This window comes from Rhinatrema bivittatum, chromosome 1 (assembly GCF_901001135.1).
Source record: "Rhinatrema bivittatum chromosome 1, aRhiBiv1.1, whole genome shotgun sequence".
NCBI classification, from domain to species: Eukaryota; Metazoa; Chordata; class Amphibia; order Gymnophiona; family Rhinatrematidae; genus Rhinatrema; species Rhinatrema bivittatum.
Window position 1 is genome coordinate 610,179,721 of NC_042615.1, and position 22,320 is coordinate 610,202,040.

General features: G+C 42.1%; 1 protein-coding gene across 3 annotated transcripts in view; it reads right to left on the minus strand.

Annotated features, from left to right (window-relative positions):
* The window catches only part of DMXL1 (Dmx like 1), a 692,618-nt gene extending 671,975 nt beyond the window's left edge, over positions 1-20,643 (minus strand). For 2 of the 3 annotated variants that reach the window (XM_029570967.1, XM_029570958.1), the window contains exon 1: positions 20,070-20,642. In XM_029570967.1, coding sequence (XP_029426827.1) covers positions 20,070-20,156 — 87 coding nt within the window. In that variant the 5' untranslated portion in view covers positions 20,157-20,642. Of the gene's footprint in view, positions 1-20,069 lie in introns of all 3 variants that reach the window. The other variant, XM_029570948.1, reaches the window with a different exon arrangement.
* Positions 20,644-22,320: the final 1,677 nt, after the last annotated feature.

Consider the following 22,320-nt stretch of genomic DNA (forward strand, 5'->3'; position numbering starts at 1 on the left):
TTAAGAAGGATATGAAGTTGAATACGTAAAACCACTCTGTCACGGAGGCACGCAGGGTCGTATGAGTATGTAACAAGGTGTGTAACTCACTGACCCTGTTGGCAAAAATGACATGAGGGAAAGAATTTCCCATGCCAAACTGTGAAATGAGAGGAATGGAAAGGCTCGAACGGAGAACGTATGAGACTTATAAGCACGAAATATAGGTTCCATTCCGTGACTAGTGAAAATAGAGGTGACTTGATCAGCGGATAATCCATGGTAAGCTGACCCAGAAGGGGTTTACCGTTAATAGGGTATCCCCATTCCCAAACGATACACCAATTGGAACAGAGGTGTACCTATGTGGAGGATGTCTGGGGAGCAGAATCCGAGGGAGCAAGAGAAAAAGAGAACATCAGTGAGTCTACGATTTGTGACTGACTGGTGAGAAGGCGAATTGGTTACTGGTGTGATAGATTGAGAAGTATGGGAAGCATACTGGTCTCGGCCGGGACATGGGTCTGAGGAACAGTGAACCCCGTCCCGGTTCAGCATTAGAAGAGTGCTGGCTATGAGAGGCAGTAGAAGAGACATTTAAGAGGCCCTTGATGGAAGAAAGGCGTCTATGGGAACGCATTGGAAATATGTAGGGAGAAGAATCATTGCACCGTATGGTTGGATTCTACTTACCTGATAATTTCCTTTCCTCTAATGAGGGCAGGCCAATCACCACTAGTGGGTTATACAGTTCTGCCAGCAGAGAGAGCACAGAAGTTGATGTCACGTATATATAGTCCCACCCCAACAGCAGCCCACCAGTATTCTCTGGAAAAGCCAAACTGTGGACAAAATGATTATACTTGAACATCATCATTAACAATCAACCATTCATGCTTCCAACCCAACAGGAACACTGAGCACGGACAAAAGTAGTAACATATACACTAAACTAAGGACTAACTAGATAAGCCACTTACCAGTCTTCAATGCAGAGAAGACATCACACTGCAAATTTCACACCGAGAAGATTAACCGAAACAGAAACAATCTGCAGCCTAGGGCAGGTTGAGGATTGGCCTGCCCTCTTCACAGAAAAGTAGCAACTTCTCCTTCCTCTGCATTCAGGAAGGCAATTCCCACCAGTGGGATGTACCAAAGCTAATCCCAAAGAAGGCGGAAGGTTGCCAGTGGTCCAGTTAATACCGCCCACACAAATGCGGCATCCTCCCTAGCCCAAACATCCAAGTGGTAATGCTTGGAAAAGGTGTGCAAAGACTACGTTGCTGCTTGGCGAAAACAAACGAAGTTCCACCCATGATACCGTCTGAGCCATTGTGGAATGCGGTCTAATCTGTTTCGGCAAAGCAACTTCAGCGGCCACACAGGCAGCCATAATGATTTCTTAAACCCAAAGGGCTATCTTTGCCCGCATCATCAATGCTCCCTGCTTTCTACCACCATGGAGCACAAACAGATGATCAGACTCCAGTCATTTCCATGTACCGCAGCAAATGTCACTTTATGTCCAAGGAACGTAAATGATACTCACTTTCATCCTGTCTCTGCCAAGGTGGGCAAAAAAATGGACTGATGCAAATGAAACTCCAAAACCACTTTTGGCAAAAATGAGGGCACAGTCCAAAGCTGTACCACTCCAAGCAAGAAAGAGCTTGCAGCTCGGAAACCTAAAATGCTGAACAGTTTGCTATCAGGTAAACAGCTGCAAGGAAAGAGCCAAAAGATTGGTCCTGGAATTCTTAGAAGGTCCAAATTAAGGTCCCACAGAGGCAGAAGAAGCTGCATAAAGGGGGAAAAAATGCTTAACTCCCTTCAAGAAATGGGACATGTCAGGATGGAACAAAGGCCCTCCATTGACTCTCACCCTATCACAAGCAAGGGCTGCAATTTGAACCTTCAAGGTGTTGAGGGCCAAGCCCTTACGCAAGCCATCCTGTAAGTATTCCAAAATTAAAGCAATGTCCACCTCGAGAGGTTGAGAACTTTGCGCAGAATTCCAGTCCTCAAACTTTCCAAACCCTAACATAGGCTAGAGAAGTAGAAAATCTCCAGACCCAAAATAAGGTGGAAATCACAGCAGGCGAATATCCCCGGCTTCAACAACCGAGCCCATTCTATGGCCAAACCTTAAGACAAAATCGACCTGAATCCTCATGTAGAATGGGTCCTTACCATAACAGATCCTTCCGAGGCAGTAGCCCGAGGGGACTGCCTACCAGCGGTCTCTGCAGATCAGCCTACCATCGCCTTGGAACCAAATTCAGAGCCACAAAGGTTTTTGTTGGTTTCACTTGCAATCTTCCGGACGATCCTGCCTATTCAAGGCCAGGGCAGGAACACATATAGCAGGGAGCAGTGTGGCCACTCCTGAACAAGAGCGTCGATGCCCAACACTTTTGGGTTCCACCTGCAACTGAAAAAGAATGGAACATTTGCATTGTTTAAGGCTTCATCTACCAGCTCCCATTCCTGTGTCCAACTTTTTCCTGCTGAGGAAATTGCCTCCATCAGTGTCCTTACAAGCAATACGAGAAGCAGATATGCCCAGAAGATGTTGCTCCGACACCCGATGGCTCTTGGTTCTGCCCTGATGATTACTGTAAGCCATCATATTATCTGACATTATTCGGTCCGCCTGAGTTTCCAGATGCTCAGCAAACTACAGGCACACTACCCGAACTGCCCCTGCTTTCAATCGGATGAAAAACATGGAGGCAATATGGGAATTCCCACACATGCTCAGCAGAGCAAATGCTCTATGAGTTTAGAGAAAAGGGTCTTTTCTGTGTCGCCAAATGACATCACCCACACGTCATGGTTAATTCAGCCCTGCTTCTCAACAGCAAAAGTAAACATGAAAAAATTTTCTTCAAAGAAAACAGTGACCAAGTGCAAAAAACACCAAATGACTGCTAGATGCCTCACGTCCTCTTAAAATTCAAGGGTGGGAGGTTCAATTCAGCAGAAAATAAATTGAATAAGAACTTTTAATGTGGGCCAAAAACACTTGACTAGGAAACAACGTACAATATTAGTTTTTCTCATGGTCTCAACTAGAAAATTCGGTGCCGATAAAAAGCTAGGGAGACTATTTTAACACATCTGTTAGGTAAGCAGAAAAAAAAAAAAAACACACATTAACAGCCCTAAAGTGCTACAGCACAAGAAGTCTCACATATGCAGTAAAGATTCAAAGCTCTAAAAATTGTGACCACTTGAGATATTGTAAATGTGCTCATCTTCAGCTAAATATTTTCTATATAGTTAAATTAGTGTGGTTGCCATACTAGTCCCCTAGGAAATAGAAAAATAAAGATCAACATTGTAGGGGATTTTTTTTTTTACTATGAATTGACTTGATGAACAGCATAGCTCTCAAAAACTAATTTCTATAAACAAAATGTGAGCAAATCTCTAAAATCACTTTTTGACCTGTGGAATTTCAACATTTTTTCAAATAGGTCCACATTCAAAAATAAAAGTAGTTGCATATTTAAAGAAACTCATAAGATGTCTTTTTTTTTTTGCTATATTGCTTTAAAACTCAAGTTACGGATGACATAAGAAAATGATTTACTCTGTACATATCAAAAACTTAAGTCTTTAATATCTACACTATATCACAAGCAAACAGATCTTGTTGATATCACTACTCTTCGAATGTTTACTAAACAATGTTATTGCACGCTTGTCTTAAACAGTTAGGAAAGAACCAGTTAAGACTAAGTAAGGATTTTTCTGGGCCTTTCATCAGCTGAAACAAGCAAATTTAGCCTTTGCGTTTAGTCTGAAAAATCCATGCACATATATTGGACTTTTGGTAACAGACACAAAGAGGTTGAATCTGCACAAGTTTGAAACTTGTGAACAGTAGTGTCAATGAAGGATTCAACACTGCAAATCTGTTTAAAATATTTGTGAGAACTGAAGTAAGCTTGTGTGGTGAAAGAAGAAATTTACACCTTTTTTTTGAATGCTTCCACTCCCCGTCCCCCTCCACTTATTCTCTACAATTTAAAACACAGATATTCTATAAAAGCGGTATATAATAAACAATTATATATATTTTGAGGACAAAATTAAGAAAGGAGAAATGAGGCATTTAGAATAAAAGGCGAAATTACTGTGAGCAAAGACTAGTTAGTACCCTTAAGTCTGTTCTCCAAGAAAAAGAATGATAAAGTTTGCAGATACAGAGTTTCTGAAAACTCATCTCTCTATTTTGTATCAGTTTTCTAGACAGAAGCAAGAAATGCATCTTAAAGTCACTATATAAAAAAAAAAAAGTTAGAAATCTTGCCTTAACATTGTCAGGCATTTCTAAAAAAATTTGCACATTACAAAACTAATACCTCAGGGATGGCAAAGGAAACAATTTTTTACTTTGAATTCATCTTGACAAAACAGAATTTAACCAGTATTTTCAATACATACAAAATGGGCAAACATTTATACTTTGTGTGATATGTAATTTATGACAGCACCAACATAGGCAAATCAGATCTGATTTAGAACTGCAAAGTAATAGGGAGTCATTCAAAAAATTTTAAACACAATAATGTAAGCAGTAAGTTTACTGCAGAGTGATTATTGTTTGTTGTGAACATATATGGAATACTGCAAAGTTAGCAGGATGTGAAATCTTATGAAAACCAACTAAATTAATAACTAACCAACATCTGAATGGTCATTACACAAAAGTCTAATGAAATTGTAGAGAAATAGAGGTTGCATAATCAGTCACTTAACGAGATAACTAAATCATTTACATACAGCCAATGGTACTCTTAGAAACTCATACTCACAGCTTTTCCTTAAGGATTTTAATATTAACACCAAGAAATTTACTTCTAATTTGCAAGAATCAAGGCATGACTAACTACTCCTTTCACTAACAGTAGTCAAACTACAAAATCAATCTGTAGGTATGCTTCAACAATTATCCTTGAAGTTGGTAACATGAGCAGGGCTATGTTCCAACCAGAAGCCTAGAAAATGAGAATAGAATCCTCCAATCAACTTGAGACATGCAGATCCTAATTATTTGGATATTAACATTGATTTTCAAAAGCAAAGAAAAAAAAAACATTTTACAATTACATTTGAGATGATAGAAATCATTCAGCCCATTTTAAGAACATATTCCACAAACAGCTTTGTGCATAGTTCTAACTTATTCACAGAGGATAACTTTGAAACATGCATATCTGCACGCAAAATTTTACTGTAGTATTTTATAACATGCATGTTTCGCATATGTGCATATTAAATATAAAATTAATCTTAGCCGCAAGCTTATCTTGCACATTGAGAGCATTTGCATACTGCATGATAACGAATTTACATAGAGCCATTTCAATTGTTTTAATTACTATAGCCAGTTATAGAAATATTTTGATAATTGGGTAAACCAGTTATTGGCTTAAGTGATAGAGGTTTGAAGAGGTGTAATCACTTCATAATGCTTGGAATCAGTAAAATCATCTAAGAGAGCGCTCTGTAAAGGTGTCTTGTTTGGCATTCTGTCACTTTCTCTCCATAAGGTATATCTTATTATTCTGTTTGCTACAGAACATGTGCAGGTATGTAAGCCTAAGCGCAAATATGTACGATGCATTGAAATCACTTATTTCAATGCGTTGAATATGCATACTTTACCCATATTAAACACGTGCGCGTATAAATAATGTGCAAAACTAATTGAGGACTTAAGTTCCAATTTGCACGCATAACTTGGCCAATTTTATAACATGCACACATCAAGGAAATTACCAGTTTACCAATTAGCTCACCAGTTCACCCATTCCTTCTTCAGGCCATCAAGACCCTCCTGGTTCTTCAACCTGAACTCCCCCAATTTACCCAGAAGGTCACTCCGGTCAGTATTAGACAAACATTTATTACGTACATCAGATAATTAGTAGGTATAAAAATATGCACATAAATTGGAAAAGATAAGTGCCATACTGGGTCCAACCAAGGGTCCATCAAGCCCAGCATCCTGTTTCCAACAGAGGTCAAATCAGGCTACATGAAACCTAGCAAGTACCCAAACACTTAAGAAGATCCCATGCTACTGATGCCAGTAATAGCAGTGGCTACTCCCTAAGTCAACTTGATTAGTAGCAGTTAATGGACTTCTCCTGCAAGAAACTTATACAAACCTTCTTTAAACCCAGCTACATTAACTGCACTAACCACATCCTCTGGCAAGAGATTCCAGAGCTTAATTGTGCATTGAATGGAATAGAATTTTCTACAATTAGTTTTAAATGTACTGCTTGCTAACTTCATGGAGTGCCCCCTAGTCCTATTATCTGAAAGAGTAAATAAGATTCACATCTGTTCTAGACCTCTCAATTTTCAAGTACTCTATCATATCTCTATTCAGCAGTCTTCTCCAAGCTGAACAGCCCTAACCGCTTTAGCTTTCCCTCATAGGGAACATAAGAACATAAGAAAATGCCATACTGGGTCAGACCAAGGGTCCATCAAGCCCAGCATCCTGTTTCCAACAGTGGCCAATCCAGGCCATAAGAACCTGGCAATTACCCAAAAACTAAGTCTATCCATGTTACCATTGCTAATGGCAGTGGCTATTCTCTAAGTGAACTTAATAGCAGGTAATGGACTTCTCCAAGAACGTATCCAATCCTTTTTTAAACACAGCTATACTAACTGCACTAACCACATCCTCTGGCAACAAATTCCAGAGTTTGGAAACCATCCCATCTCCTTTAATCGCCATTCTTTGTACTTTTCCAGTGCAACTATATCTTTTTTGAGATGTGGCGATCAGAAGTGTACACAGTACTCAAGGTAAAGTATCACCATGGAGCGATACAGAGGTATTATGACTTTTTCCGTTTTATTCACCATTCTCTTCCTAATAATTCCTAACATTATTTGCTATTTTGACTGCCGCAGCACACTGAGCTGACGATTTCAATGTATTATCCACTATGATACCACCCAGGAAAAAGATCTAGGTAATTCCTAATATGGAACCTAACATTGTGAAACTACAGCATGGGTTATTTTTCCCAATATGCAATCCCATAAACTTGTCCACATTAACTTTCATCTGCCATTTGGATGCCAAATCTTCCAGTCTCCCAAGGTCCTCCTGCAATTTATCACAATCTGCTTGTAATTTAACTACTCTGAATAATTTTGTATCATTGTATTCCTTTCCAAATCATTTTTAAATATAATGAAAAGTACAGGTCCAAAAACAGATTCCTGAGGCACTCCAATGTTTACCCTTTTTCACATAGAAAATTGACCTTTTAATCCTACTCTGTTTCCTGTCTTTTAACCAGTTTGTAATCCACGAAAGGACATCGCCTCCTATCCCATGACTTTTTAGTTTTCGTAGAAGCCTCTCATGAGGGACTTTGTCAAACGCCTTCTGAAAATCCAAATACATCTACCTGTTCACCTTTATCCACATGTTTATTAACCCCTTCAAAAAAATGAAGCAGATTTGTTAGGGTAAATCCATGTTGACTGTGTCCCATTAAATCATGTCTTTCTATATGCTCTACGATTTTGATCTTGAGAATAGTTTCCACTATTTTTCCCGGCACTGAAGTCAGGCTCACTGGTCTATAGTTACCTGGATCGCTCCTGGAGCCTTTTTTAAATATTGGGGTTACATTGGCCACCCTCCAGTCTTCAGGTACAATGGATGATTTTAATGATAGGTTACAAATTTTAACTAATAGATCAGAAATTTCATTTTTGAGTTCCTTCAGAACCCTAGGATGCATACCATCTGGTCCAGGTGATTTGCTACTCTTTAGTTTGTCAATCTGGCCTACTACATCTTCCAGGTTCAAAGTGATTTCGTTCAGTTCGTCTGACTCATCACCCCTGAAAACCATCTCTGGAACTGGTACTACCAGAAGCACCATCCCCATGTGAAAACTCGTTCCTCCTAATCATTCTGCCCAACATAGGCCATGGGGGAAAGGCATACAGTAGCTTGCCCTCCAGCCACTCCTACACAAGGGCATCAATGTCCAAGGACTTTTAATATCTCTGGCAAATGAAGAAGCGAGGAACTTTCGCATTGTGAGATGTCACCAGCAAGTCCAGAAATGGGAAGCGCCAATGATCCACTATGAGCTGGAACAAAAGTTTGACAATTCCCATTCTCCTGGATCCAGACACTGTCTGCTGAGAAAGTCAGCTCTTACATTGTCTTTTCCCCGCAATGTGGAAGGCTGAGATCTCCTGAAGATGCACTTCTGCCCATTCAATAATTTGGACTATTACCTGCAACACTTGCAGGCTCTTGGTTCCTCCATGCTGACTGATGTAAGATATTGTGATCTCACTGTCCGTCACTATCCGGACCGCTCGACCCTGCAACTAGTCACAGAATCGAAAGCATGACAACTGGATGACACAGGCTTCCAAGCCAATTGATGCTCCAGAGAGACTCTTCTGGACTCCAGCGCCCTTGCACTGTCAGCTCCTGACAGTAAGCTCCCCAAACCTAGAGACTCGAGTACTAGCCAGCTGGTGACCTTAGGGAAACCCCCTTTCTTAGATGATCCAGTTATAACCACCACTGCAGGTTTATCTCCATCAGTGAGTGGAACCGAGTCAAATAGACCCATGACTGTGGGCTACAAAGAGACAGTGTGCACTGAAGAGGATGCATATAGGCTCTCACCAACGGCACCACTTTTACAGTCGCCGCCATCAATCCAAGTACCTGTAGATAAGACCACACTGTTAGATGTATCGTGTTCATCAGACACACCTGAGCCATCAGCTTCTAAATACAGTTCTCTGATAGGAACACCCCGCCCTATTTCATATCAAACCAAACACCAAGATACTCCAGAGCCGGTAAATCATCTCTATGAAATCCTGGAGGAATTTCCCCAACCTCCAGGGAATAAGGATTAGCTTCATCATCCGTACCATCTGGGTCCCTATCAGGGAGACCCACAGCAGATCTAGGCATCCTATGATGCTTACCCGCAGCACCAAGCGTGCAAGAATCCACAGCCTGAGATCCTGACCTGTTAAGATTGGCCGGGGCTGGGGACTGCACTTTAAGTAAAGACTGCCATCCTTGAAAAAAATTCTGCCCAAGAAAAGGCAGCAGGATCCATGCTAAAGCTAGGAGGGATCGGACCTGCACCCACTGAACTACCCTCCCCCGCAGACAAGCCAGTTAGGGGAGCCCCAAAATCAGGAGATACCTCTGGCAGCTTTTTCCACTCCCGCACCAGGCTGGGAAGAACTGGGCTTAGTAAAATCAAATGGAGGCAATGCTCCCTGAGCCTCCAAACAGTGCTGACAATTTAGAGGGAATGCCAGGCTGGGATGCCCAAATATGACAAGCAACACAAAGAGCAAGGCGCTTAGGCTTCTTTGCTATGGGTGCCATCAAACTGTCAATACGCCCAACAAACATCTGACAAGAGTGCGCCTAGCTGAGTTTGTGCTGCAAAAACTAGGCGCACCAAATTTTGGCATCCAAAAATTAGGTATACAACACTGTGCTTTGATAAGCACACAAACTGAGCTCCCACCAGGACACTTCAGAGTGCGCGAGAAACAATTACATACGTGTATGAGTGGGCACAACTGAACGCCTTAATAGGCACTCCTATGCGCCTAACCAAGCGCACAGCCGGACACACAAGCACAAACTGACGCAACTAAAGAGAGCAGTCTTATGTGCAGGAAACCGCGCAAAAATACCTCAGCGGCCTACACATGGCGAAGAAGACAAGCATGACAGCAGGGCCTAACCAAAAAGCTGCTCAACTCGCCAAGCTGCCCATGTTCCCTAAGATCCCACAGAGGTGGAAACAAATGTTGGATTGGTGCCCTGAGCAGGGAGATTGGGGGAGGTGGTGGGAGAGGAATCCCTACTGAACTCCCCCCTTTTTTTTAATTATTATTTACCTGAGCTCAGCCCGCCCCGGCTGAGTACAGAGTCTGTCTCCAGCTGTTTGGAGGGAGAGGGCAAGGACCTTCACCACTGTATTTGACTTCCTGCACCTGCTTGCCTTTCAGCTTTTTTTTTTTTTTTTTTTTTTAAACAGCTAAGTTCACACTAGCTGAAAAACCAGCTATCGGACCAAGGCACTCCTCTGAGGGAGGGATCCAAAGATATCACTTGAGGAATTCTCAATTAAGGAGGAACAATAAGATATCACCACAGGAGAATGGGGTAAATATATATCCTCGTCCTTTGAAAACTTTAAGCAATCCCCAATAGGGAGATGCACATCCACCATCTGCTGGAGATGGAGAATACTGGCAGGCTGATGTCACTGCAGGGGTATATATACTTTGATTTCAGCTCTGCTCAGTCTCCATCTTCTGGTAGAGGTGCATAACCCACTGGTTTTGGATCCACCTGCCCATATGCTAAGAAAATGCTAGATAAAATAGTGCTAGAAAAATTACTGGGCCACAGTGTTACAGTTTTATATTTAGAGTACAGCAAGGCTGATGCTGACACAAGCTTAGCTGCAAACATATCTTGCACAATAACAGCATCTGCATACTGAGTGATAATGAATTTACATATAGCCACTTCAAGTGTTTAAATTACTATAACCACTCATACAAATATTTTGAAAATAGTGTAAACCAGTTATTGGCTTAGAGAGGGGAAGGTATGAAGAGGTGTACACCCTTTATATTGCCTGGTATCACTAAAATCATCTGAGACACAGCTCTGTACGGGTGTCTCGTATAGCATTCTGTCACTCTCTCCCCATAAAGGTATTATACTATTTACAGACTTTAATAAAAAAGAATTTTTCTTCTCAGCTGCTTGCTCTAAGCATTTCTTCAACCACTATATGTGGCTCACAAAGTATGATCCTGCTGAATTTGCCTGAAAAGATATATTTTGATTTAGATATATATTTCATATATATTTTTCTCCTCTATATGGTAAAACTTGCCACTAATTGAAAGTGAAAGGAAAATAGTTACATACATGGCTAGGTATCCTAAAGGAGATAAAAATGTGCTTTCCATAAGTAGGTGGGTTTATGCAAGATGTCCCTTTGGGATGATTTGAGAAGGCAACTCATACTTTACCAAGCTTGTGCATATGTAAATTTTACCCCAAAGAAATAATTATGTATCACATTTAGGGTTTTTATTCCAGCTGCTAAGGATTATTGTTTAAATATATAAAATGGTGAAACTAATGACTAATAAAATGTAAACTCTGAACTCAACTAGGAAACTTTTTTTTTTTTTTTTTTTTTTTTTAAAGGAAGCTAGGACATTGGTTCCCAGACTTTTGTGTTGTGGCACACTTTGCACTGGGCTCATTTCCTCATGGCACACAGCACCTTCCCTATCCCTCGGCATCATTTTCTTTTCTTCCTCCCCCTCCTACCAATCCTTGGCATCATCACTTTCCCTTCACTCTCCTGCCCCATCACCCTCTCTCTCCCCCAACTTCCACCCCTCACATCACCTTCTTTTCCCCTCTCCCTTCACTCTACTGCAATCTTTTCCGCAGCACTGTTGGCAACATCACCTTTTCTTCCCTTCCCTCTCCCCCCCACCAGCTCTGTTTCTTCCCCTCCTGTCCCTCTCCCCCAGAATCACCACCTTCTTTCTTTTTCTCTCCCCTCACTCCCAGATATTACCACCTTCTCTTCCCTGCTCTCTCCCTCCATCCTCCTGGCATCATCACAATCAGTATCACTTCCCCTTCCTACCCTCTCCTTCCACACCTCCCCTGATATAATCTCCATCAACCTCTCTCCTACCCTCTCACTCCACCCCTTCCCCAATCACTTACCTACCCTCTCTCCCATCCTTAGCATCAGTACTTTCTTTTTCCTTCCCAACACCCTATGCTTCCTAGCAAATTCAGCTGCTTCTTCCAGCAGCACTTACCCGGTGCTGCTTCTTTTTGCCCTTTTCTCTCTATAATGAACTGATTGGGGCCAGCAGGACTAGTGAGTCTATAGGGTCCCCCATACCGTTTCAACTGAAGAAGAGAGGAGAATAAGCAGAGGAGAAAGCAGAAACAGCAGCAGGTAAATACTACTCTGATTCCCCCTGTTGGCGGGAGGGTATCTTGCAAGCCAGCTGTTGGGGAAAGAGAAACTGAAGAATATCGCAACATACCAGGGCTACAACTATGGCACACTGGTTGGGAAATGCTGAGATGGGTTATTGAAAGCCAATGTAATTTTCATGCAAGAGACATTTGTGTTCCAAGGATGAAAAGCTAAATTTATTTTAACATTTGATAAAAAAGAGAAGAAAAGAGTTGGCATTGTTTCATGCAAAAATTTTAGGGCAGATGTTAATAAAACATAATGGGATCACAGTGGGGTGAAATTTGTTCCCTAAATATAGTAATTGGTGGAAAACCTCTCACAGAAGCATGGACATATGCAGCTAAGTGCTCAGATTTTCTTCAAGATTTAAAAATATCTTTAGCGTTTGCTAAATGGTCCCATAATATTAGACGAAGATTTTAATTTGCAATCTTCATTAAATTTATCTAATGGATCCAGGGACTTGATTAATAAACACATTGATAGTCCTTTTAAACTTACCAAAGACCTAAGACTTTTTGGATTCATGATTTTTTCTTTTTAACTTTTACTTTTTTTTTTCAACTTTGTATTAAGTATGTTCTAGGATAGATTCCATTTTTGTGGACTATAGTAAGACCCAATATCATAGATGCACAAATAGGGAATACAGTCTGATCAGTCACCCTCTGTTGGATACAATTAAAGCTGGAGATAAAGCAAGTTTGTTTACCAATAATCAGGCTCTCTGTAGAGAGTAGAATAAATTAAATTAACCATGATTCAATTCACAAGCGATGTCATCCAACAGCACCCAAATCCATCTCATAACTCAGTAAAATCTTTGAGCATGTGCAGGAGTTCTTGTGCACATGCTGCTTCAAGAATCCCCTTGTTTTACACAGAGCTTAAGCTTTCACGAGGTAGTCTACTCTCTGGAAGGGGGGCTTTATAAGAATAGCTAATATCCTGCTGTGTAGAGAGAACCCTATTTACACATAAGTAAACTTGCTTTTTTCCCCCCCCATCGACAAGCAGGCTGAATTTGCCAGGACTTGTGAGGAGTACCAAAGCTGAGGACTGCACTGAGGAGTAATTACTAAAAAACAAACCCCACCAGTGAGAAAACAGACTACTGGGTTAAACAGGCTATGCAAAACTGCTTGCCCAAAGCTGTCACTTCTTGAAAAGTTGTCCAGACAGTAGTGGGATATGAAAGTGTATACAGACGACCAAGTTGCATGTTTGCAAATGTCCTCAGTGGAAGCAGCCCTGAAATGAGCCACTGAAGCTGCCATGGCTCTCATTTGATGAGCCTTGATAGCTAACCTGTAAGCCAGCTACTGCACCAACACCATTTATAAAGGGACATCAAAGGGCAGGATGCAAGTGAGCATGCCTTCTACCCCTTTTACTAACCAGGACCCCCACGGAAGGGGTATGTGGGTACCAGGATGGTTTCCAGCCACAATATCTTTTTTTGGGAGGGAGGGGTCAGAGGGCCCAGGATCTTCCCCAATCCCCTGCAACTTTTTTGGGAGGATGCCCCGAGTCAGCAATTGATGGAGATCCTCCCTCATGTAAATACTTCCCATTTTCCCCCAATGCAAAAAAAAAAATGGATGGTGCCTGTATGCACTATTGACATACACCCCTGAAACTATAACAAATGTAGCACATACAAAAATGTATCTAGTTAAGCCATATAAGTTAAGTTTAACTGTGAAAAGTCACTTTTGTCTTGAATTGAAATAGTGCAACTATCCTTTTTTATATATATTCTTCAGAAAGTCCTCGTCTTTGAAGTAAATGACGTTCTGTATGATAAAATCAACCTCAACATCTGCAACGTGTTATGCTGTTAATTAAAAAGAAATATGTGCACATATATTACACACATGGTAACAGATAAAAAAAAAGGAGGAGTTGAATTAGCCAAGTTTGAAACTTGTCAGCAGTAGCAGTCATCAAGGCTTCTGTCTGATTACCTCCTAAATGTGGAGAGGATCTGAAATATAGCACAGCAATTTCTTTATTTGAGCCACCACTTCCTTGACATTACCTCCAAATAGATTATCTCCATTGTATGGCAAATCTGGAAGTTTTTCCTGGATATTTTGACTGAGATCTGATACCTACAACCATGCAAGTCTACAGGCACCAATAACTACTGCAGAGAATCTCAATGCCATTTCAAAAACATCATAGCTAAAACAGACCATGGGTGACACCCCATTCCCTTGTCCACTAGGGAATCTAGGGCACTGTCGGCATATGGCCCTCAGAAGATGCATACTCTCTTCACCTCTTTCAGTATTTTTTGCATAAGTTCTGATATGGTGCTATGCAGGAACTAAGTACAGCACCCCGATAAACTTCCTCACAATAAGGTCAAGTGTACAAGAATTTTTACCCGAGTGCCCCTTGGCCTTCTTGAGAATATTCAACTACACCCAAATAATATGGCAATTGTTGCTTCTCCAATCCAGCAGCCTACTGGACATAAATTGTGTTCACGTTTTTATTCACTAATGACAGAGAAAGGTTTATCCCACATTTTCATTTGTGCCTCTTACAGGACCTCTCCGACTCAACTGCCATGATTTCCTTTGGAAAAGGGGGTCTTCCTAAAATTAGAGAAGGTCAAGATTTTTGTGCTTTACTTTTCCTCTTTCTATAAAGCAAAGAAAACTGTCTCTGGCATTCTCTTCACAAAATTAGCAAAGGATGGGTCCTTTGAACAAGAGGGGTCAAAGGGAAGACCTGTAGACTCCGCCTGATCAGCACCATGCTAGGTTCTGTAGGCATATCTCTGGAGTACTTAAGACTAAGCCTGACAATCATAGGTTGATAGATCAGTCTGGGTTTGTATCTGGCCGGAGGACAAAGGCTGAGCGAGGGTATTCTTTGTCTACTGGCATCTAGACCCCGATAAACTTCTACACCTTGGAGAAGCTTCTCTCCCCTCCTCCCCCCACTACATACACTGGAAATTGACACCAGTGTGGTGGTTCAATGACAATGTCTCTTCAAAACTGGCATGGAGGTCCTTCTGCCAAGCATCCACAGGACCTCCATTTGCAAGGCTACCAATGTTGATGCATTAGTGATTGCAGCTCTGCAATCCAACACTGCCTGGACCTTCTTTCCCAATTCCTCCTCTAAAACTGCCAATGTCAGTACAGCATGGGAAACAGGAGGAATGGTCACATCTTCTTGGATCACTTGAAGATCAATGGCTGGCATCTAAGCCACTGAAGGTTGTTGCGATTCCCAAGAAGGATGCAAGGGCAAATTTTCCTTTGTGCAGGAACATTTTGGGGGATTTAGGCCTACAGCCAGAATCTACCTGCTCCTAGCTTCATTAACCTACCAGAACCAACATTTCTTAGCCTTTGCTCGATGTCAGTATTAATGAAAATGAATCCTTCACATTCACCAGATGAATGGAACTAAACGACGGTCATGTTGCTGACCTCTATGGGCTCAGTATCTATGCCAACAGGCTAGTCTTGGATTATCCAAAGAACTTCTCCATGAGCTCCAGGCAGGAATGTTGCTCTCTAGGACCACTCCTTGATATCATGGTCATAACCCAGGCAGAGCATGTATCTACCATATGGAACCCTCAAGTGATGTGTCTGCACAGAAGGCACTTGTTGAAACCTTTAGTTCCCTTCTCTCTCAGACATAGACCAAAACATTAAATTCTTCTTGATCTTAGCCTTTCCCTTCAGCACTTCATAATTAAGGATGCTCCATGCTTTTCCTATGGATTCTTAAAATCTGTTCTCAGAGGACAAACAGGATGCAGTACTCCTCTCAGGTGGATGAGGACATCCAACAGAGCCTGGCTGATGGTTTGAAAAATCTTCTCAAAGTATTAGCATGCTCCACTGAAACTGTGCCTGTCATCCTGGATATCATGCAGAGTCTCTTGCTTCTAGTTTTTCCATGAAACGTAATTGTTGAAGTCTGTCTCTTACTGAGAAAACTTTTTTTTTACGTATTCCATTACAAGGCCTCCTAGTTTGCTTGCCTTCTTGCCCTTTTTAGGTTCACTAGGTTGTCTTTCCTCAATTGAGCTTTTTTATTTGTGGTCTGTCACGTGTATTGGTATCAGAGCATCAAGGGATAGCAGTCAGGATTTTTTTGTGATTTTGCTTTGGTATTGCAACAAGAAAGTGGGCAAACAGAATGCACTATATTGTTCTTATCTGCATTCATATTCCGTTTCAACAAAAATGACCAACACAGGCAATTAAAATTTCCAAAACACACACACATTTTTAAACAGATATCCAATGTTGAACTATTTAAACTCATTAGTTCATACTTTCCTCTGAAATAGAAAAAAAAATTATTTACCCCAAGTAATAAAGTGAAGTTATCTGTAATTTTAATTCTCTGATGGATAGGACGTCAATTATCACAGATGGGGTGAAACTTCTAGAAACTTTCAGAATACCCTAGCCAAACTTCTGCAAGGTCCCTCAGTCCATTATAAAGCTAAAGACTTGGACAAACCAACTCCTGAGGGAGGCAAGAGGGTTTTGTGAGAAGATATATTACAGTAACATAACTTTCTGAGGACAAGCAGCAGGATGGCAATCCTCATACAATGGGAGCTCCCAAACTGCAGGCTTCCTTTAAAAAAAAAAAAAGAGGGAAAAACTAAATAGTGCCAATAGGTAATATTATTTTGGGTGGCAATATTTTATTTTGGCAGCAGTCTGTTCCAAAATAAGTCCAGGAGGGATGGAATTGGATCCTATTCCCCAAAGAAATTCCATAAGACAGACTGTCCAAAACTTACTGTTGTGGCAGGAGTTTCTTCCGAAACAGTAGTGAGATATAAAATGTGTGAAGAAAAGCTCATGGTCGCAGCTTTGCTACAGATGCCGTCCTGACTCCAGCACTGAGCCTTGACAAGCCCCAGACCCAGTCCTTACTAGGCAAAACAAAAGAGATACAATCCACTAGCCAAGAATAGTAGAGCTTGTCCATAAAAATTCCAGATTTATTTGGTAGCAACAAAATAAAAAAGGGGTGGATTGAGATCTTTGTTCCATTTAAGATCAGTTATAATTCAAATTCCAATGTCAGTTCACCTTCATGGACTTAGGCACAACCATAGGAAAGGTCTTTAGAAGGTGTGCAAAACCACCTCATTACAAAAATACAGCGCAAGATGATAAAGACCCTAAGGCCTGGAGCTCATTTACTCTGCATGCCTAAGTGACTGTTACCAAAACTTTTGACTTTCCAGGTAATGTACTTCAGCTCACAAGAGCTCAAAGACTCCAAAAGAGTTTTCAATAACAGGATGAGCACCACACCAAGATTACCTGTCACTGCAGAAGGCATAATAGGAGGTATGAAGCAAAGCCAATCCTGCAGAAAAACCTACAAATGCAAAGCTGTACAAAGATAAATTTACTTTCTGCATAGTGGCGATAGCAATAGTTTCATCAAGGTGAAGCTTTACTGCATCAATTATCAAACCAGCTTGTAGGCTCTTAGAAGCTACTGTAGCAGCTTCTGGTGAAATGGACGAAAGGAACTAAGACCTTCCCCAAACCTAATGCTGGGACGGTGTAGCGATCTCTGATCCAATTTTTCAGTTAAGGAATTTCCCAATCCGACAGGATTCTGATGGATGTCTCCTAAGAAGTGTGGACCAAAACTGTCTCGGCCCATAGGGGGCTACGAAGATCAGTGCTTCCCAGCTTTTCCTGAGTTTCCATTAGCCTTGAAACCAAAGGAATTGGAAAATGGGCTTTTTTTGAATCTAACTCTAGTCTAGGGCAAGGTATCCAAGGCTAGTTGCCGCATTTCCCTCTCCTATAACAAAAGTTTTTAAATCTCTCCTTAATGAGAGTTGGAACCAAAGCTGTCATGGGTGTGCTGCATCCACAGAATATTCAGTCTTCAGTTCCCCTGTTCAAGGATCATTTGAAGCCTTCCCATTCACATATATTTCTAGGGTCATACTCATAAAAGTATGGATCCCATTGCTCCCTGTTTGTTGATATAGAAGCTAGAAATTAAAGTTCCTATTTGGACGAGGACCAATTCAATGGCCAATTGAACCCCAAAAGTCAATAAGGTAAATTTTAGTGCCCTTAGCTCGAGGAACTTTCTAGATGAAAAATCATCCTAAGAGGGCCAGAATGCCTGGTTGTAAAGCACCACTACATGAGCTCTACAACCCAGGCTAGACATCCATTGTTTACCAGACGAAAAAGGAATCAATCAACAATCAGGACAGAAGTCACTCTTGGCTAGGATAGTGGATGCTCATCCACAGATACTCAATAGCTGGAATTACCATAGGAAAGGAATTATCCTTTCAAAAGTGTGGTGAAATATAGCTGAAAACAGCTGAGTAGAATATGATCTAAATGATGCTTTATTAACTGGAATTTTAGATTTCAGTAATGTATTACTTTGTACACATTTTTCTCTTAATCTCAATACATTTCCTGCAACCCACTTTCTTTTTTTAAGTTTAAGAAATGGGGCAACCATTCTGAATAGCATGAAGTATTACAGCATTATGGCTCCTCATATGCATCCCACACATTTTTATTTTAGAAAAACATATTCCCATATTTCAGGCACATTACATCCAAAACTTATCTATTTGCAATTTATTTTTCAAATAAACTCTGAAAATAGCTTGTGCATAAGGAGGCACATGGGGCTCAATACAGCTTTTTTATTTTTCTGGATTTAACTCATATCTTTTAAGGAGGAGGTCAAAGTGAGTTACATGCAGGTACCATATGCACTTCCCTGTCACCAGAGGACTTATAATCTAAGGGCCTGATTTACTAAAGTTGTTTTCCCCTTCTGTCTTAAGAAAAAAAAAAGTTTGGACCTGAGGAAATAGAGGATAAAGTGACTTATACTAGAACATAAGTAGTGCCATGCTGGCTCAGACCAAGATCCATTGAGCCCAGCATTCTGTCTTTTGACAGTGACCAGTCCAAATCATAAGTATCCATCAGATCTATTTCTTATATTTTACTCATAGGGATAAGCGCTAGCTTTCCCACATTTATCTGGTTAATAACTAGTTACTGATTTTTCCTTCAAGAACTTGTCCAATTCTCTTTTGAACCCCACTACCTTGGTTACCTTAGCCATGTCCTCTGACAACATATTCCATAACTTGATTGTGCACAGGGAAAAAAAAACCCCACTTCCTACAATTTGTTTTAAAATTTGCCAATTGCTAGTTTCATGGAGCATCCTCAAGTCCTAGTGTTGTTTGAAAGGGTAAATAACTTAACCAAGGTCACAAGGCACAGCAGTGAGAGTTGAACCCTGGCTTCTCCGAGACTTAGCCTGCTGCTCTAAACTCTAGCCCAGTCTTTCACTCTTACGGAACAATCTAAAGAAAGTTTCTGCACCTGGTTTGTCAAGTTATGATACTAGAAACATTTTCAAGTTTAAAAAGTCAATATTTTACAGCATCCATCCTGTTTTACGCTGAATCCCTTCCTCGTTTATTCATTGCATTTGCACGGACTGTGTTTGGACAGTCTACGCTGCCTCCGATTCACTGGGCTTTGGGTTTCCACAAAAGCTGTATCCCCGACACTCATACTCAAGATTTGCACAGCTTTTGTACCAACAGAAAGTGGTTTCCAGTTTCAAGCAGGCCTGAGCCCCTTCGTTTGCCAGCTTTATCCTGTCACCAGCTCAGGGACCAAACCGGAACGTGCTGAAGCAAACCAGAGATTCATACCTAGCTTTGTTTTCTGATGGTGACTGTACTAACACGGAAGCCCTGAAATCGCATCCAGAGACCCAAGCCTCCCCGCCTATTACACCGCCAGCAGAATCACTATTTAACTACTCTCATGTAGCACAATAATGGGAACCACTCCGTACAGTTACTTTTCAGCGCGCTTTCCAGGAAGTCACTTTTTACTTCCACCACCACCTCCTGGCCGTGCTGTTTTAGGGGCGCAATACCGGCAAGACACTTGATAAGAAGAGGAGGCTCACCGTGAAGGGCCGCTCGTCAACACTCCCCACGGAGAAGCAGCTGTCCCCCGGGTTCACGGCTCCCGTCAGCACCTGATGCAGGTTCATGGCACTGCCGGCCGGTTTGTTCGCTGGCGAGCCGCCAGGCTGGAGAAAGGTCGGGATGGTGCGCTCATCTCCCCGTCGGGCGGGGGGTGTCCAGACGCACGCACATCTCTCCCAACACGGAGAGAACAGGAGCCGGAGAGCGGCCGCGGGACTCTGACGGAAGAAAGGCGAGCGAGCGAGCGCGCGCAGTCCCCCCACCCCGAGGGACCGTTGGTGACGCAGAAAAGGAGCCTGAGCCCCGCTCCGACACCTGAAGCCACGAGCCCTTCCCGCACCACAACTTGCTCCCGTTTTCCCTATGCGAAGCGCAATGAAAACTTGACGCAGCCTCAGCTACGGCCTAATGCTGCTACACAGTTCTCTCTCCTCCGCAGTTAGTTCTGCTGTAACCGCCCCCCTCGCCTCCCCGCTCCGCCCTTTTCGGTTGTGTGACTCGCCTCCTGCAGCTCGCCGCCACGCTACTTCTCGCGGAGCTAACGCGAGACTTGAACCTCCTCGGCCTGTCTAGGGAAGGGGAGCCGGGGGCTTGTCTCAACCTTTTCCGGGTTGGAACCCAGGAAGCGTGGCGACTGGTGTGACGTAAGGCGGGGGGCAAGGCATAGGCGTGGCATGTGACTGACGGTGAGACTTCGTTGACTTTTTTTCAGGAAAAGAGGGCTCCCTAACCATTGTTGCAGAGCCCTTCCTCGGAACCGTAACCTTTCAGGTTATATTCAGTAAAGATGTACGAAATAAATACATATATACTGGATATCCAAGGTATGCAAGTTTGTTTTATGCATATTGGTTGTGCATATCTTGAAAATCCGACTAGTTGAAGGAGTTCCTAAACAGTAAACCTGGGGGGAGGCGGGGGCGTCCAAGTGCGATCGTCCAGGATCTGGTTTTCTGGATATGCCATATGAATAAGCATGAATTGAGATTTGCATGTAACATAGTAATGACGGCTGAAAAAGACCAAAATGGGTCATCTAGTCTGCCCAACAAGCTTCCCAAGGTAGTAACTGCCGCTCCCTGCAGGTTACTCCCATGTTTCTCTTAAGGGGAGTAACTGCTGCTCTGTGCCGGTTAAGCTTTTTTATTTATTCCCATCCTCTAGCCTTTTAGGGATCCACAGTGTTTATCCCATGCCCCTTTGAAATTCTTCACAGTTTTAGTCTTCACTACTTCCTCCAGAAGGGCATTCCAGGCATCTACCACCCTCTCAGTGAGGAAATATTTCCTGACATTTGTTCTAAGTCTTCCTCCCTGGAGTTTCAAATTGTGACCCCTAGTTCTACTAAATTGTTTCCAACAGAAAAGGTTTGTTGATGACCATGGATCATTAAAACCTTTCAAGTATCTGAAGGTCTGTATCATATCACCCTTGCTCCTCCTCTCCTCCAAGGTATGCATATTCAGGTTCTTCAACCTCTCCTCATAAGTCATTCGATGGAGACCACCCACCATTTTGGTCGCCCTTCTCTGAACTGCCTTCATCCTGTCTCTGTCTCCTTTGAGATACGGTCCCTAGAACTGAAACCAATACTCTAGGTGAGGCCTCACCAAGGACGTGTACAAGGGGATTATCACTTCCCTTTTCTTACTAGATATTCCTCTCTCCATGCAGCCCAGCATTCTTCTGGCTTTGGCTATCGCTGTGTCACACTGCTTCGTCGACTTCAGGTCGTTAGACACTATCACTCCAAGGTCTCCTGCTCCATGCACATCAGCCCTTCAACACCCCCCCCCCCCCAATGCATATACGGTAGTTCTTTTGGATTACCACACCCCAGATTAATTACTCTGCATTTCTTGGCATTGAATCCCAGTTGCCATATCTTCGACCACTCTTCCAGCTTCTTTAAATCCCGTCTCATTCTCTGTACTCGTTCTGGCATGTCCACTCTGTTGTAGATCTTAGTATCATGCGCAAATAGACAAATTTTACCTTCTAGCCCTTCCGCCCTTCCGCAACGAAGATATTGAACAGAACCGGTCCCAACACCGATCCCTGTGGCACTCCATTTAACACCATTCTCTCTTCAGAGTAGGTTCCATTTAACATCACCCATTGTTTTCTATCCGTCAACCAGTTTGTAATCCACGCCAACACCTTGGAGTTGACCCCCAAGCTTCTCATTTTGTTGATGAGTCTTCTTCTTTTTTTTTTTTTATTCATTTT